Raw genomic sequence first — 16,767 nt, 5'->3', positions numbered from 1 at the left:
AAGAAGCACACCTAATTTTTCAAATATGCATGTTATATTTTCAGTTAAAAAGTCTCCTGGAGCTGATGTCACTTGCAGTTTGCCAAGGCACTTAAGCACTTGTAAGGAGCCAAATCTAGGGATTTCTCTCCCTGGGCCAAAACAGCCTTCCCAAAATGATAGTGCCAATTCAGTGGAAGTGATTAATGGGGAGGAAGAGAAGGATTTCTCAGCTGAAGAGGCATCATTTAGTGATCAGCCTGTGTTTTTTAGGTAAATAATTGAATTTTGATAACAAATGAAGTTACTTTAGAGTTTTGAAGATTGTCCTTTAATGTGTATATTTACTGGTAATGATGAGGTTGTATCAACTTTTCTTTCCACTGCCAAGTAATCAGTTCATGTATTTACTTGCACATGGTCCTCACCTTATCTGCATCCCTCATTTACAGAATCTCTCTGTTGATTCTGTGGCAGGAATTCCCTTTTCCTCCTAGTTTCTTTTTCCCCTCTGTCTATTTCTTCCCAGTCTTTATTATGACTTATTTTTACCTCTCGTCGTATCATTCTTTTTCCTCTTTTCCTTTAAATACCTCAACGAGTCATCCCTACCCTTTCCCTTATAAGAATTTTCTTCCTAATTTTCTCTGGTTTCCCTTCCTCTTCATTGTCATTTCTCTCCTGACCCTTCCTTCCCTGGCTGAACTGCCACTGTAAGGAAACTCAGGTCCCCAGTACTCCTGCGTCTGTTGTGACTACTGCCCAGCCACTTGGCTGGTTGGTTTCACTTGGAGTTCATTCCTCCTTTTCAGACCCATTCATTATTTTATCACCTTTCTTTCCCAATCCTAGATGGTAGGGTGGAGCTTTGGCTCTGTTGGAAAGAGAAGGGGTGAAGATCAAAGCCCTTTTTGATCAGAGGGACAATTAGCTACCTTCTTTGATTTTCTGTGCCCTCTCCCTTTGACATCAAGGGTCCCTAATTTTTCCCTGACTTTTCCGGTAGGCTCTGAGGGAACCTTACTTTAGGTAAGGTTCGAAGTGGGCAGTATGATTATTTTAAGGTTTTTTCACATTTAAATGCATACTGATAAAAATAGGTAGGAAAAATAATAGAATATAGGAATTGGAAAGATCCTGGGGTGGATTATCTCTGGTGGTGCTAAACTTTTTCATCGCAAAAGAAGGAACTCTTAGTGTTTTCCTTGATCTTTTTATTAAAATTTTTTTCCTACTAAATAAATTGTTTATTTGAAGTGACAATATAAATTGTCATATTAATCAATTATAAGTGACCAATTTATTTTTTATAAACCTGGGAGAGCTAGTATAAAAGACACTGAATTGCTACAATTCTGGCCTGAAAGCAAAGAAATTTGACACTTTCTAGTCAGCTTGTGTAATTTCATTAACTTAAGTAAATGTTTACCCTTTTCTTTAAACTATTTAAAATATAAAAATGGCTTATAGACTTAATGTTTCTAATCTCAAAAGCCCTCAAGAGTCCAGGAGCGCTGGGGTGGGAACCAGTTCTTTAATCTAAATTGCTCCCTTTATAGGTGAGAAGCCCAAAGAGGTGAATTGACTTTGTCAAGACCACATGACTAGTTAGTGGCTCATCCAGGACAAGAGTACAGGCCTTCTTAGAAAATCCCAAATCTAGAACCTCTTCCAAGTGATGGCATAATGGGAAGGGGTGGATATTTATTCATTCCACAGATATTTATCAAGCACTTACTATTACATGCAGGTTTTGTAGTAGACACAGTGTACAAAATAGAGAAAAATTCATATTTAATTTGATAGGACATAGTGTATCCTATTGTAAGAGGAAGATGAGGAATGCAGGAGGGATTGCCCAGAAGGTTTAATGAAGAGAATTCAAGGACAAGGGATGACCTGGGAGTTCCAGGCTTCTTGTGGGGATTGCTGTTAAGTGCAGCATCTCCATTTTATATTGTAAGTTAAGTTGACTTTTATGGCTTTTGTGAGATGGCTTCAGATAGAACCAACAACATCAATTCTGTGGAAAAACTATGTTTTAAGTTCCAAACATCCAGTTTATTGCCCAGCTTCTAGAAGCTACCTCCTTTTGTTTGATGTGTACCATCAGTGAATAATTATAATTTTATTCTCACAGAATTCCCAGTATTTGTATGTCAGTATCCTGTTCTCAAGCATTAATTTAAAAAATTTTCACTGAAATTCACAAATATAGGTGGCATTAATTTAATTTACTGATGAGGACATTGAGGCTGAAAGAGTTTATTACTTGCCCATGATCATATACAATATAAACGAGAAACCTGGAACTCATACTCAGGTTTTTTGATTCCTTCACCATGGAGCTAAAATAATTACCTTTACCTCATCACATTTTTACTTCTTGGTATGATTGCATTGTTTGGGTTAATCTTAAGGGTTTCTTTTATTAATATGTGCCTTGTTATGAATTGAGACTATCTGTTAAACAAATTTTTCTAAAGATAAATGTTATTTGATGAAATAGGAAAAAGTTTTTGACAGAAAATTTAATTATAATGAATAAATGCAATTTATAAGAAGATTAATATCTGTTTAGTTTTATCGCTTTAAGAAAAGATAGAGCTGGAAGACATTCTCTTATTTAGGCTTTAATTTATTCACATTACTTATTTTGCAATTTTGTTTTACTATCTAATTGAACAAATTAGTTTACATCTAATTTCATCTCTTGGTAATTTTGGTTATATATAACCCCCCTCTTTTTTTTTTTTATCTTTAGAGAATTTAGATTCACATCAGAAGTTCCTATTCGACTTGATTATCATGGCAAACACGTATCAATGGATCAGGTTTGAAAACTTTGCACAATTGTAATTTATAAAATTAGTTAACTTTTTTTTAATGATCTCAACTTTCTAAAACTTTGTTCTGTCATGGTTTATATATATATATTTGAAATGAAATAAAAGGTTTTAAACTTAGTTCTCTTTTTATAGTAAATAAAATGTTATCTATTTAAGTATTATGAGTAAAATTTGGTAAACTGGGTTAGACATATTATTAAAAAAAATTTATATTTAAAATTCATATTATAATATATGCATATTGTACATATTTTAAGTGTTTTAGCTTCATCATTGAATTTTGCTTTGAGTTTCCCAAGTAAAAATTTTTAAAATATTGAGTCTCTCTTTAATTTTGATATTAATTAAGACTTTCATAATTTTAAAGGGTACCTTAGCTGGAATTTTGATTGGTCTAGCCCAGTTAAACTGCTCTGAACTAAAGCTCAAGAGGCTTTTTTATCGCCATGGGTAAGTTGATTGATTATATGAGGCGTTAAGATGATGTAACTAAAGTTAGATTACAACAAATTAAAAATTGTTTTCTTAGTATGCATATATAATTTAACTGTTTTATAGTGCCATCTGCAGAGAGCTCTTGTTTTTTAGAGTTCCTTACTGATGAGGGGCTACTTTTTTGTTTTGTTTTGTTGCATAGGCAGGCACTGGGAAGAGGGGCTACTTTTTTTTATTGCATGGGCAGGCGGCAAGACTTGAACCTGGGTCTCCAGCATGGCGGGTGAAGTCTGCCTGCTGAGCCACTGTGGCCTGCCCATGGGGGCTACTTTTTATTCTGAGAGAGTAGTAGTAGTTTGAACAGAGTCACATTTTTAAAGACAACTACATTTGGGATATTATTTTTTATAATTTCCCAAAGTTATCAGATCATTTAGTGAAAAGACTTGATGTTCACAAGGGAGCAGTTCTTAGTAGCTAAGACCTGTGTAGAAATTTATGATTTTGAGTTAATCTTATGCCAGGTCCTTAGATGTTCAATAATTAATAAGCAGTGAAAAACACACTTATACATATTACTGAGCCTTATAGATGTTATTAACATTACAATTGGATCTTTGAAGAAAAATCAGATTAGGAATTACATGGCTGATGTATATCTCAGATTAATAAAAAAGTTTATTTTTGAGACAGCTATAATAATTTGTCCTTATGATTTGGAAATTTTCTTTTGTCTAAAGTAAAAAAAAAAAAAAAAGAAAGAAACTTACCTAAGCCTATAAATGTCTTTCTTCTTATCTATAAACTAATAGTCATTTGCTCCAGTTTGCTAGGTGTGGATAAATTATTCTCATATGCAATCACTGAATGGCTTAATGACATTAAGAAGAACCAGCTACCCGGAATCCTGGGAGGTGTTGGGCCTATGCATTCTCTAGTACAATTAGGTGAATTTTCTTTTTGTTATTCAAAAGATCATTTATTTTGCCTGATCAATGATTCTTATAACTTTTGGGGGTCATGGATATCTTTAGAGAATTAACTAAGGACCCTCTTTCTAGAAAATCTACATGTGGACTTATATTCGGAAAACTTTTCTTCCAATTTCATGGGTTAAAAATGCTGGGGTTAGAGTGATAGCAGAGTTTCTGGAATTTAGCCCTCATACTGATTTCTGTGTATTGATTGTGGTTCTAGTGCAAGGCCTAAAGGACTTAGTCTGGTTACCGATAGAGCAGTACCGGAAAGATGGGCGCATCGTCCGAGGATTCCAGAGAGGAGCCGCTTCCTTTGGTACTTCCACTGCAATGGCTGCTCTAGAACTCACAAACAGAATGGTTCAAACTATACAGGTATTGTCCCGTCGACTATCATAATCTCTACAAAGAAAAGCTATCGTAACCGTTGAAAATTGGGCTATTTTGTTTTTAAAACAATTCTTTGAAAATTTATAAAATGTTGGGAAACAGATACTTTCATTTGTCCTGATTTAATATCATGCGTATTTTATTGCTTTGATATTCCCAGTGTTAAATCAGTAGTAGAATATATTTGTGGAATACAGTGTCAAATTTTGCCTATTTAAGCTAGGTTTTAACCATTAAGTTAGCAGAGGATTTATTTTTCTACATTTGTAGGAAAAGATCATAGCTAAATTGAAATAGTAAGGATGGTTAAGTTTGTTGTATGAAGTGATAGACTCCAGGCATACTTGTCTTACATGGTGACTTTGACAGTGTTCTCAGTGGATAGAGGAAGGAATAAAAATCAGCTCAATCTGGAGATTAGTTTTCCATTTATGCTTTAATGCTCTTATTGTGAAAGTAGTAAATTCCTATTGTAAAGAATTGAAACCTTGCAGAAGTGTCTGTTAGGGCATGCAAGCATGCTATTCCTCCTCCCTTCCCATAGGTGACCGAAGTTGGTTCATAATTCTGTAGACTTTCTTCTAATTCATGTCTTATTTTCTGTACTCTGATCTAGGCAGCTGCTGAGACTGCTTATGACATGGTGTCTCCTGGTGTGCTTTCTATTGAGCCCAAGAAGGTCAGAAGATTTCCTCATCACCGGTTGGCATACCAACCAGTAGACCTGAGAGAAGGTGTGGCCAAGGCCTACAGTGTTGTGAAAGAGGTAAGTGGTGTGTTTAGTGTACAGGCCAGAACCAGTTGACGTGCTTTCCTGGCTTTCATCTGAGGAGTGTTCAGTGGCTGAAAATTATTTGGAAGAAATCCCTTGGAGTAGATTGAGAACTGTCACCAACAGTGAGTGTAAATAGCTACATGCAGTGAGCAGAAGGCTAGTTGGTGATTGATAGGCCCATAAGAAGTGTAGCGATCACATGGAAAGAACCATTTGCTCTTTTTATATACATATGCCTACAGGGAATAACAGAAACAAACAGCCATGGATGCTCCATCTAGAACATGGATTTATACTTTGTTATGTTGGTATATGTTTTTAAGCAAAACAGTATAGTTTATATTTTAAAAGTTAACAAATGGCATCATATTATATATATCATTCTATAACTTAATTTTTTTTCAAGATACATCCAGGTTGATCCATGTAGATTTAATTTAAACTCTTTTATAGTATTTTATTATATGAATATACCCTAATTTATTCATTTCCCTATTGGTGGACAGTAAGTTTTCCTTTTTTTCCTAAAACAGTGCCATAATGATTGTTCATCTAAATGTCCTCTTGCAAGTTCTTTAGGGTGGAATTGGTATAAGTATTTGAATCTTCAGGTTTATTAAGAATTGTCAAATAGCTCTCCAAAATAGTTGTACCAGTTATGGGTGTCTTCAGAAGCATTCCCTGGCCATTTTTTTTTTTTCTGACGATCTTTTTAGTATGACATAAAGAAGCTTGCAGTTGTTTCCTTATGATTTGTATTTTAAAATTTCTTTAAAAATTTTCCAGTCCTATTCTAATGACAGTCAGAAGTGCCTCAGGTAGAACTTTTACCTGACAGAAGAAGCTGCTGAGGTTCCAAACAGTTTGGAGACCACTGAAGTAGAGCCCCGAGAAGTGTACTGCTAGATAAAGACAATGGTCTGCTTTTTAAGAGAGATTTGGTGGGAAGAATAAAGAGAGGTTATTGCTGGTCATATCTGTCTCTGCAGATGCCAGGATTGGGACAATTATCAAAGATATGTTACAAATCATATTTGTAAAAAAGATAGTGGGGTTCCTAGCAGGAGCAGTTGGCAGCATGTGGTAATAGCACCTTGACAGTTTGCAAGGTACTTACCTAATTTGATCTATATTCATTTTAAAGAAATTTTTGCATGCTTACCTTGTACAGGTATAATAGCTCTTAAAGCTACGTGACAGTCCTAAATTACAAAGGAGAAAATGGGCTCAGCAAGAATAATGACCTCCCTATGTGCTAGGGACATTTAATACTGTAGCCAAGATGGGAACCCAGATAGTTGGGTCTTAAATTTAGTTCTCTTTCTCCGACCTGTGAATATGGAGAGAACGTAGAAGAATATATAACAGATCCTGTATGGCCCACAAATATTTTCTGTCCAGCCTTTTATAGAAAAAGTTTGCCAACCCCTGCTTTACATAATTTAGTTTGGTAATAGTGGGTCACCGTTGTGGTGGGGTAGTATCAGTAATCTAGGAATTATTTGTTGAATACTTATTATCTGCCAGACTATGTGAAGTTCTTTAGATGCACCGTCTCATTTGATTCTAATAATCACCAAAGGGAGGTTGGCAGTATTTTTTTTTTATTATTAATTAAAGAAAAAAAGAAATTAACACAACATTTAGAAATCATTCCATTCTACATATGCAATCAGTAATTCTTAACATCATCACATAGATGCATGATCATCATTTCTTAGTACATTTGCATCGATTTAGGAAAAGAACTAGCAAAACAACAGAAAAAGATATAGAATGTTAATATAGAGAAAAAAATAAAAATAATAATAATAGTAAAAAAAAAAAGGAAAAAGAAAAAAAAGACAAACAGACAGACAAAAGAAAAACCTATAGCTCAAACATGATTACTTTACAATTAGGTATTATTGTGCTGTCCATTTTTGAGTTTTTGTATCTAGTCCTGTTGCACAGTCTGTATCCCTTCAGCTCCAATTACCCATTATCTTACCCTGTTTCTAACTCTTGCTGGACTCTGTTACCAATGACATATTCCGAGTTTATTCTCGAATGTCAGTTCACATCAGTGGGACCATACAGTATTTGTCTTTTAGTTTTTGGCTTGACTCACTCAGCATAATGTTCTCTGGTTGGCAGTATTTTAATTTTTCATTTAAATGATTTGTCCAAGGTCACACAGCTAAGTGACAGAGCTAAAATTTGAACCTATTTCTGAAGTCTCCAAACTTGGTACTGTTAATCATTATACTATAACACACTAATAAACTAATGCATGTGTAATAAACTAATACATGTTTATTTTTTGGTGGGATGAGAAAGGGACACTGGGGTAGGAGGGGAGGTGATAGGGAAATGGATAAATGTACCTCATATACCCTAAGGGATTTCTGAATTCAACAAATGTTAGCAATTTGAAAGTCATAAAGCAGCTTGATGACTTGATCCATAATGTTCAGTTTTAAAACCTAGCCATCATGATAGTTTTAATGTTATATAATTATATGAAAGATGAAAAATGCTGCTCCTTTGTTTCAAATTAGTAAACAACATATTCCTGCCTCATGTTTTTGGAATTTTCTATTTCACCCAATAAGATTGTATCTACTTAGTTTTTTACCTTTCTTGAATGTTGCACATTCATCTTTTCTAATACATAGCCAATAATTTAGAGCAAATTAAAAGGTTTCTCTGGAGTTTAGTAGGATTAGGCTTTCTTATTATAGTTGAATCAAAGGATCTATCCCCCATTCCTTTAGTGAATAGATTTATTCAAGAAGGTTTGCTTGTGAAGTTTAACTAGAGTTATTAATACTGCCAGAACAGTTACTCTTGGATCATTAAATTTTATTCAGCTTCTTGACGTGAAATTGTAGTTTAGTTACATTTTCCACACAACTAGTGTCACAACACTAAGCCATAATAATTGCTTTTTCCTTTCTCTTATAATTAGAATTTTGTAATAAAAAGAATTATTCTGGGTTATCTCAAAAGCACAGTTTTGTTTGTGTAGTCATCACCCTCATATTCATAAACTGTTCAAAAGTATATATTAGAGGATAATTTAGAGCATTTTCTGACCAGTAACTTATTCCCCTTCTCTTTCCACTTGACCTTCCATGCAGGGCCTCACAGACACAGCACAGACCATTTATGAAACTGCAGCTCGCGAACATGAGAGCAGAGGTGTTACTGGTGCCGTTGGTGAAGTCCTGCGCCAGATTCCTCCAGCAGTGGTGAAACCTCTGATTGTTGCCACAGAAGCAACATCAAACGTGTTAGGTGGCATGAGAAACCAAATTAGACCAGATGTTCGGCAAGACGAATCACAGAAATGGCGCCATGGGGAAGACTGATGCTTCAAACATGACTCTCTGTGAAGATAATGAGGGTGGAAATAAGGAGTAGGGTGTCCCGGTGGCAGCTTTAGAAGGAACTCGTTTAATTTTATTGTGCTCATCTCAGGAACAAAAGCATTTATTAGTTAAATTTAACATCAAAACAACATGCAACCAAAAACTTCTAGCATTTTAGGGCTAGTTTGGTACTTGCCTGTAGAAATGTTTGGTGGCTGACGTCAATGGTTCTTAAAGTATTTGCTGCAAAGTTAGTGAAATGCTTGCTTTTATTAAAATGACTATAAATCTCTTTGTTACACATGGGATATCATTGGAAATCTCCTTTTACAGTGCAAAGTGCTCAAAAGACATTTGAACACTTTAAAAGCATGATTTTTATTGCTCTAGGGAGTTGATTATTCTCAATGTTTAAAAAGAATCACAGCTTCAAAGCTTTCATTGATAATGAGAGACAGAAGCCACAGGAGAAGCAAAGCAAATAGGATTTTTCAATATAAACCTCAGGTGTGGAAAAAGGAACTGACTCTGTTGGATTTACTATTAGCGTACTTGAGAACAATGTTATTTCCATTAACTCATAAAATCCTTCTTTGGGGTTTTTAGAAAATGAATGTTGCAGACATGTTCTGTTGTGTTGCACTTTATCCTGTATGTGTTTGTGTTTTTAGATTAATACATCATGTGCTTTATTCTTACATAATTTACGAAGTTATACAAAATATAAAGAGGAGCAAATCTGACAGTTTTTGGTAAAGAAAGGTAGCCCAAGTGTAACAGCTTCCATTTATTTATTTATTTTTTATTATTGTTATTATTTTTTTGGGGTGCATGGTCTGGGAATTGAACCCGGGTCTCCCACATGGAAGGTGAGCAGCTTCCATTTATTTTAAGTAAAATTGAAAACGTGCATTCTATAATGTACTGGGGCCCATATGTTTGTTTATATGTTTGATTTTAAACAGGTATTGTGCCAGCTTACTAGGAATGTATGCAAAGTGAGAGCGAAAGTGATTTTTATTTTTTAAAAATTAACTGAAAATCCTCCAAACATATCCTATAGAAATCTATTTCAATAAATACCATTTTTATTTGGTTAAAAATGTACATTTTGATAACCTGTCAGGAATGAATAAAGTATTTTTATTTAAAGGTAAAAATGTTTGACGCTTCCATGAATATTTTGCTTTTCTGAGAGTATATTCATAGCTGCAAATCAATGATTTCTCCCAAGATATTTGGAAATACTTTCTTGAAATTGACTTAGGTAAATCATTACCTAAGAGTGAGAAGGATACTATTCCAAGAGCTCAACCCCTGGCTTTCGTTAAGCTAGCAGAAAGAAAATTTAGAACTCTGTATTCATCCACTGTTTAAAGTAACATGATATGAGTTCTCATTTTGTTAAATGAGGAAATGTCATCAAGATGAATTTAGATTTGGGAACTGCATTTCACTTTGGGCTTTGGGAAAATGAATTTGAATCCATTTTATTCTCAAATTTTTGAAACAGAAAAGCAAATGTAAACCAAAATCTGAATATTTGAAATTTATAAAAATGGCCACATAGCATTTAATTTTAAAATTTTGTTTCCTTTTTTCCTGCTCAGAGTAGTCACCTCTTTAGTACTGAACCATCGGTTACTGTGTCCCAATTAAATGGAGTGTGTTTGGAGCTCAATCCTGAGTAAACAGTAGTTGCTACAGGAAAGGTCAGCCTGCTTCTGGGGTGCATTTTAACCACTCCGCTCATACATTCCACTATTCTCCATTTTCCCTTGCAAATGCCACATGCTATGTTGTTAGAATTAATCAACCTTAAAAAAACACTTGATCAAACTTAAATATGCTTTTCATAGTTACACTTACTTAAATTTAGTTAGGTATAGTATAAGGAGAAGTAATTATCTTTTCCTCTTTGTCCTCTGAATTAGTTGCTAATAGACACTTGATTTAAATAGTGTATAAATTCTATTTAAACAAATATCTTTCTGATATAATCTCTGTGATTCTTTCTCTATTCTGCCATTCTGCACATGCTATTGATACTTAGTATTTTGGAACAGAAGCCCCTTATTCCAGAAATATTCAAACTCAAGGTTCTGTTCCTTGTCTGCCAGTTTAACCAAGATGTTCTTTATTTGAGATGTCTATGTAGACAGCCTGTCTGTGCTTGAACACCTCTATTTAAGCATCCTTAATTTCTTTTTTAAGTGTCTTTTCAAACTTTTGTGCTGATATGACACAGAGAAAGAGTGTTAGACTTGAATTCATGATCCTGGGTTGCCAGATTTGCCACTTACTGAGTGGATGACTTGGCTGAGATACTTAATTTCTGAGTCTTGGGGTCCCTCTCTCTAAATGATGGGCGTCACTTAGGACAGAGGCCAACAAAGTTTTGGATGATTAGGCTGTGCATGCGCACGGGCGTGTGTGTGTGTGTCTGTGTGTGAATGGGAGTGTGTGATAACAGTGCCAGAGCTGGGATGCCTTAGACTGGTGGGCATTGTTGAATGAGGGCTCTCTGTTCGTGTCACAGTAGCTGTGGATCTCAGAGCAATGCATTTCTGTACTGTCCCAGCACTTGTGTGATTGAATTTTGATGTTACCCTTCTGAATGATGTAGTCTGCACCTGTTCCCTTGTTGCTACATTACAAGTATTGGTCTCCTCAAGCAGTCCAGGTAAGCAAGTTTGAACAGGATCCCTCAATGAGTTTTAGAACCCCACGGCATTATCAACTCGCATTAAGATCGCATTACATCACAAATATAAAGGTAGCACAGGCTGCAGCAACATCTTCTTCTTGAATAAGGCTCATCTGAAGCTGCCAATTTTCCCTTCCTGCCTGTTCCCAGGTTGCTATCATTTACGAACAGAATGCCCAGTGAACATCTCTATTTTAGGACAGATAGAATACAATGTTCTTCTAGACAATATAGCAGTAGATTTTTCATTTTAGTTAAATTTGGGTACAATCTGGATTTCCACAAAACACACTCATTTAATATCAATATTTTTATAATGCAAAGCTCACTTTAAGGAAAAGAAAATCTTTCAAGTAGCAATATGCCTAAAATGGTAAAAAAAAAAACAAAATAAAAAACCTTAAAGTCCACTGTCTCTTGTTTCCTGCCAATTGTCACTTTTAAACCCTATAAAAGTATTTCCAGCTTTTAGCGGAATTATTGGGCCGTCTCCTATAAAAGCTGTGTTCTGTAGTGTGGGGCCTTTGTTCAGTTTCAAGAGTCCAAACAACTATGTGTCGCTCCTGTAGGGGCTGTCTGTGCTTTATTCAAGGGTCGTTTAATTTGAATTCTTTGCATTGTACTGCTTTCATCAGAGTGAAGAGAATGCAGGCAGTGTTGATTTTTAAATTAGTAATTTAAAATGAGAAACCTGGTTTCAGGATTGACTGTTAATTGTCTTAACATTAATTTAAATTTTCCATATGATGAGAATAGTATGACTCCAACTGTAAGGGGGTATTTTTGCCTTCTCTGCCATAGAGCTATGTAACTTGATTTAAGAGAAATCGCTTAGCTTTGCTTTGCTTCAGTTTTCTTACACCTCCTTTGTGTAATTCTTTAGAATTGTGGGGACTGTGGCAGGGCTAGGTAGTCTCTGATGAACAATCTTTTTTTCCCATTTTCTTTCACATCCTCTCAGTCCACTTAAGACAGAGAAAATATCTAGAAAGTTCTTTAAGTTCTTTGAAAGTAAAGGGCTATGTAAATACCAAGTGATGCTCTTTTGTATCTACAAATGCATCAACTGAATTTAACAATTGGTTTCAAATAAAATAAATATGAATTACATTTGTGAGTCTTATGATAAAAAGGGAGATTATTTGTACAGTACATAGATGATGAAGGAAAAAGTAGATTTCTTTTTCATTACCAAGAAATCATATTTTCTTGGGTGATACAATCATTCTTTTCACTGTTTATAATTCAGTGCTTTAATGCCAATTTATTTTTATCTCAACACTTCAGGGCTCCTCCTAGGCACACTGCTCCTGGACAATTGTGAGGAAGCTAATTGCTTTTACTCAAGCTTTTTCCTTCCTTTGCAGTGTCTGCCTGTCAAAGCTACAGCACTCTAACATATCACCATGATAGACTTCTTTTGGGATAAAACGTTTAAGTGAATTTCAACAATTCATATTTTGAAACATCAGCAATTTTTTTAAAGCATAGATGTTAGAGGTATGTTTTAGCCTCTTATAACAACTGTTGGCCCCTTGGTTTCAAGCATGTTGCTTCACAGTAAGCACCAGAGTGCTGTTTGTTGTATTTCAAGAGGTTGTAACTTAAATGTCAGCTGGCTCCATTACCTCTGTGGTACCCTCAGATGGTTGAAAGAGCAGCCCCTCCCTCAAAAAAATGTATAATTTCTGTTTCACATGTATTTTGTATATGTGAAGTGACAGTTTCTAATTTCTAGTTGGAATCGTCTTGCATTATTTATGTAACTTGCCAGTCATGCAGCAATATTTGCTTATTCATTGAGAAATTTGGTAGGGCCATCAAGTTCAGCTCTTATGTCCATCCATCCTGATATATTTTAAACACTGAATTGATTACACCACAAATAAAAGAGTATACATTGTATGTGTTAACTACCATTGCTAAGTTTTCTAATTATAATTATGGATGTGAAAATGAGTACTGATGCTATACAAGTACTTTTGTGATAATGTAACTTGTTAGTGTTACTATTTATTATGAAATTAAGAATACTCTCGAAGAAAATTAAAATATTTCATCTTTGGATTTTGCTTGAAAAACTACTGTCTTTCGCCAAAAGCTGGTCTTAAAGCCTGTAATGACGCATTTCTGGGGGTGGGGGCGGGTAGTCTGTGCCAGACCGTGTTACTGGGAAATGGTCTTCCTACAATCCTAGCATTTTTGGTACCAAATCTTCTATCTAACTTCTACCAATTTCTAAGATATATAGGGTGTACAGTGTTCAAATTTGCCACTCCCCCTTCCTTTTAAATAGTAGTCAATATATTATCTCTGCAATGTGGACTTCATGTCAAATATATCTTGTAGTTTTGGTTTTATGGACCTAGAAAATATAATAAATCTGTTTTTTTTAAATAATATTTTTAATTATAATAAAAGAACTATTTAGAAGTAATACTTATTTAAACAACAAATTACTCAAGAAGTGGTTTCGTTGTGACAGATACCACTGTTTAGCTGTCTACTTGGAGCAATTAGAGAAAAATGATAAGCCACACTTCTCGCACAGCTCTCATGAAAGAGAGGGAAAGGCACATATGTGGGATGCTTATCATGTGCCAGGGAAAGTAGTATATTCTTTATATACATAATCTTACAGCCTCCGATAGATGCAGTTACAGTTTCTGTGTTTCAGATGAGGAGGTTCAGAGAGGGCAAGTAACTTGCTCAAGGTCATGTGGACCTTACTAGAACTTCATTTAAGAAGAACTTGAGAAGTTACTAGTCTAAATTAGTGAAAACTCTTCACCAATTTATAAACTAAGAAAATAATTCTGCGAGTAGATTCAGAATCAAAGTCTCTTAGAATATTTGAGCCAGAAAGAACCTTTTGATCTATCTCTGCATCTCCAGTCCCTTTCCACTTTGTAGCACACAAGAGTGTGCTCTAACACTCTTGGCAAAATTCTGCCACATATCTGTAAGCAGGGGCTGGATTCACTTGGGGAATTTCATTTTTTAAATACTAAAGCTAACGCCCCACTCAACACAAATTCAATACAATCTGGGGATAAGGCTGAAATACGATTTCTCCATTGCAACACTATTGACATTCTGGGCTGGGTCATCTATTGTTCAGGACCATTTCCTGCACTGTAGGATGTTATAGCAGCCCTGGCTTTACCCACTAGGTACCAGTAGCAGAAACCATCCTCAATAGTGAAAACCAAAAACGTTTCAACATCACCAGGTGTCCCCTGATGAAAAGAATGTGTGGTCAGGAAAGAACAAGTGCTTGAGAGGCTTCCCACATTCTTTTCTCTGGAATGCTCTGCCTGGCTCCTCCGAATCCCAGCTTAAATGCAACCATTTTCAGACATTGGCCACTCTGCCTCAGGTAGGTTGCTCCTCTGTTCTCAGATATATCAGCCCCTCTTTTAATAAAATCTTCATGGAGCTTTTCTCATATCCCTAGTGACAATTCCAGAGCTTTGCTCAGGGTAAAGAATCAGCAAGTGAGCGAAAGAGTGAAGGAATAAGTGACCCTTAGCTATCATCTGTTCCTAGAAAGTCACGCAGCAGTTGAGTAAACTGAAGCCCAGAGGGAGAATTCATTTATCCAAGATGACATGATTAATACTTAAACATATACCTTATCCAGTGCAATTCCACACTCTCAGGGTCTTAGCAGCAAAAGCCGTGATAGCAGCCAACATTTGTTGAATGCTTACAATGTGATTCCTGTAGGCTCAGTGCCGGACAATGAAAAGTTCACTTTGGGTATCAGCCAGGGTCTTGGCAGGAAACAGATGGCCTCTTGCAGCTGACTGAGGAGAGTGTAAGGAAGAGATAATGTCACACGTGGTAGGCAGGGGTGAGGGAACCCCCAGGCGCCCTGGGGCTCTGCCCAGGACCAGAAGAGAACGTGGAACCTTTTCAGTCCACTCCCAGCTTTGGGTGTGTACTAGGCCTTGTAGCCATGAGAGTCGAAGGTGGGAAGGGGAACAGGGTCCCCCCCCCCCTTGTCCTATCCATCAAAGGCACTGATGCGTAGTTAAGGCTGGACCCTGTTCCTGAAGGGATGGCCTGGCTGAAGGAAAGGCAGGGGCTGCCCGATGGGGTCCTGGCCTGGGCTAGAGAGAGGTCTCTGGGCCTGGGCCTGGGCACGAGGATAATGCCACATCTCATTCTCCTTCCACCCTCCTGTCTCCTGTGGATCTTCCCAGGGGTGGACCCAAACCAGAAGGAAGGAAATTGGCCGCTGCAATCCAACGGGCTCAGGCTCCTGGGCCAAGAGCAGAGGGAGAGTTGGGGAGGAAGGGTGGAGAGTGGGTCTGGTCTGGAGGCGTAAGATGAAAAGTACTCGGCACTTAGGTGCTCCTTATTTATATTAGGACTATTATTTTCATTGTGCAGATGACAAAGCTACAGTTCAGGGTAAACAATCTACCCAAAGCCACACAATGTCCTAGTTAGAGAATGCTGGTTTCCATGACAGATAAACCTCCAAATCTCGGCGGCTTAACAAAAATAGAAGCTAGTTTTTGTTGACATAAAGTCTTGTTGGTGCTTCTGAATTCCTGCAACTGGTGATGGAAGAATCCAGACTCCTATTTTGGGGCTCCTCTATCCCCAGAACCTGAGAATCCTTTGCAGGGACCTTCTGCATGGGAGAGAGATAGAAGAGCAGCTTTTGTGGCCAGGCCTAGAAAGGCACACATCACTTTTGCCCACATTCCATTGATTAGAATTCTGACACGTGGTTGCACCCAACTTCCTGGGAAGCTGGGGAATGCAGCCAGGCTGTGTGCCTGGGAAGGAGAGAAATCAGGGTGGGTGAGCACCCAGCCCATCTCTGCTCCATGCAGCTCGGAACCAGTCAATGCAGACTTTGAATCCAGGAATGTCTGACTTCAGACCCAAACATGCTCGTAGCACATATTCTTGGAATTTAATCAGCTGCACTCCACAAATAAATTTGCTGCTGCTAGAGGGAGGATTTTTCTTTTCCTCCTGTGCTTGTTTGTTTATATTTCTGAAAGCAGTTCCACAGAGAGTAAACAAATTAAATCCAACAAACATTTACTGGTTAATGAGGTAGGATAATATAATGCAATGGTTCCCAAAATTTGTCTGTACCTCAGAATCACCAGGGGATCTTTTACAATTCCAAAGTTCAGTCCACACCTGTGATCAATTAAATCATAATCTCTGAGGTATAATTGTTGAAGCTTGGTAATCACTGATTGAGGGATTAAGAACACAGATTTTAGAGTCAGGCTGCCTGAGGCTGGGTCCAGGCTTCTGTGTGGTCTTGGAG

General features: G+C 36.6%; 1 protein-coding gene across 3 annotated transcripts in view; it reads left to right on the top strand.

Moving 5' to 3' along the window:
- The window catches only part of ATG2B (autophagy related 2B), a 105,146-nt gene extending 91,630 nt beyond the window's left edge, over positions 1-13,516 (top strand). For 2 of the 3 annotated variants that reach the window (XM_077123473.1, XM_077123474.1), the window contains 7 exons: positions 45-252; positions 2,744-2,813; positions 3,196-3,278; positions 4,089-4,210; positions 4,461-4,615; positions 5,247-5,396; positions 8,528-13,516. In XM_077123473.1, the coding sequence (XP_076979588.1) occupies positions 45-252; positions 2,744-2,813; positions 3,196-3,278; positions 4,089-4,210; positions 4,461-4,615; positions 5,247-5,396; positions 8,528-8,758 (1,019 nt within the window). In that variant the 3' untranslated portion in view covers positions 8,759-13,516. Of the gene's footprint in view, positions 1-44; positions 253-2,743; positions 2,814-3,195; positions 3,279-4,088; positions 4,211-4,460; positions 4,616-5,246; positions 5,397-8,527 lie in introns of those variants that run through there. The other variant, XR_013160471.1, reaches the window with a different exon arrangement.
- Positions 13,517-16,767: the final 3,251 nt, after the last annotated feature.

Source organism: Tamandua tetradactyla, chromosome 12, assembly GCF_023851605.1.
Source record: "Tamandua tetradactyla isolate mTamTet1 chromosome 12, mTamTet1.pri, whole genome shotgun sequence".
Classification (NCBI taxonomy): domain Eukaryota; kingdom Metazoa; phylum Chordata; class Mammalia; order Pilosa; family Myrmecophagidae; genus Tamandua; species Tamandua tetradactyla.
The sequence above is the reverse complement of the archived record's forward strand: the minus strand, read 5'-3'. Positions and strand labels throughout refer to the sequence as shown.